This window comes from Primulina eburnea, chromosome 3 (genome assembly GCF_022965805.1).
Source record: "Primulina eburnea isolate SZY01 chromosome 3, ASM2296580v1, whole genome shotgun sequence".
NCBI classification, from domain to species: Eukaryota; Viridiplantae; Streptophyta; class Magnoliopsida; order Lamiales; family Gesneriaceae; genus Primulina; species Primulina eburnea.
In genome coordinates this window covers 37536460-37538158 of record NC_133103.1, presented here as the reverse complement: position 1 = coordinate 37538158, position 1699 = coordinate 37536460, and the positions used below count along the sequence as shown (strand labels likewise).

The window sequence follows — 1699 nt, the reverse complement described above, 5'->3', positions numbered from 1 at the left end:
TATTCGGTTTTCCACTGCTCTTGTAAATAGATATGATAGACCCTGAGCACAAATAACAAAGAGATATGGAGAAAGAGGATCCCCCTGCCGTAAACCCCTCTGAGGATGAATAGTACCAAAGACAGAGCCATTGATCCTCATCGAATAAGATACCGAAGTGACACACCTCATGATTAGTTGAACCCAACTCTCCGCAAAACCCAAATTCAGCATCATTTGGCATAAGAAGCTCCACTCAACCCTAGCATACGCTTTGATCATATCCAATTTCAAGGCTGTATAACCCGTTTTGGCTTTCCGATGATTCCTAATCCAATGCATACATTCAAATCCCACAATCACATTATCTATAATCAAGCTGTTAGGAATAAAAGCACTCTGGAATGAATCAATAGTCTGATCAAGAACAGGTCTCATCCGGTTAGTTATAGCCCGAGCCACTATTTTATAACAAGTGTTACATAGACTGATAGGCCTGAAATCTTTCAATGACCTTGGCTCTTTAACCTTCGGTATTAGTGTAATGAGCGTATCATTCCACTCAGTCAGATCTTTTTTTATTGTTGAGAATTGATAATGCGGCCTGTATAATATCATGTCCTATGATTGGCCATAATTTCTGATAGAACAAAGCAGTAAACCCATCAGGACCTGGTTCCTTAGAGGGATGTATATCAAACACTGCCTTCCGAACCTCTTCACCAGAAAAAGGAGCACAAAGAATTCATTCATGCGAGCATTTACCACTTTTTCTGTGCAAGACGTAACAGCCTCAATATCAAATGTAGATGGCTGGTTAGACGCGTATAGTTTCTCGAAATAATCTTTGGAAATATTAGCCAAATCTTGTATGCTAGTACACCATTCTCCATTGTCACTCAATAAACATTTTATGCAATTAGTTCTTTTCCTTTGGGACGCGGTGGTATGAAAAAATTTGGTATTACGGTCCCCATTTTGCAACCAATTGACACGAGCTCGTTGGTTCCAATGAACTTCCTCTTGATCGATCAGTTTCTCAATCTTTTTTTGAACCTCTTGGATTCGGAAGTGGTTGTTATTTATGACATTGGAGCCCATGAGTCTATCCAGGTCCTTGCGTAACGCTTTAATTTGTCGTCCCATCTGAACAACCCGATTACCCGCCCAAGATTTAAGGGCTCCACTGCATATAGATAAGCAGTTGGGAAGTGTAGTGTCGCACCTACATTCTTGCCATTTTTGAGAAAAATAATCAGTGAAATCTGCCTCCATAAACCACTTGTGTTCAAACAAAAATCTTTTCTGAATCCTTCTCATCTGGTGGCTTACTATTGGTTGCAGAATCAGTAGCACATGTCGATGGTCTGAACCCCAATATCCCAGGTTTTCTGCCTCTGCTCTTGGAAAGCAAGATATCCATGCAGTGTTCGATATGTATCTATCTAACCTTGCCAAAACAGAGGCATCACCCTTACGCATATTACACCAAGTAAAAGGGTCCCCAGTTGTGGTAATATCAGAAAGACCACAATCCTCTAAGGACTCAGCGAAAGCCGATATTTGAGATGCAACTCGTACCTGACCACCTGATTTTTCTGATTCATATAGATCTCATTGAAGTCCCCACCGACTAACCACGGTAGTGATTAAGTTCATGAATACCTGCAAGCCGCTTTAGAAGTTGCCACAAATGGTTACGTAATGCCACCTTCTAATT

At 40.8% G+C, this 1699-nt stretch overlaps 1 protein-coding gene across 1 annotated transcript; it reads right to left on the bottom strand.

Moving 5' to 3' along the window:
* Positions 1 to 600: 600 nt before the first annotated feature.
* On the bottom strand, positions 601 to 1461 carry LOC140827327 (uncharacterized). The gene has a single exon (XM_073189980.1). The coding sequence runs from the start codon at positions 1459 to 1461 to the stop codon at positions 601 to 603; it is 861 nt and encodes a 286-aa protein (XP_073046081.1).
* Positions 1462 to 1699: the final 238 nt, after the last annotated feature.

Excerpts from the sequence above, each read along its gene's own strand:
- LOC140827327 (XM_073189980.1), bottom strand. The coding sequence starts at position 1,461 with ATGCGTAAGGGTGATGCCTCTGTTTTGGCAAGGTTAGATAGATACATA.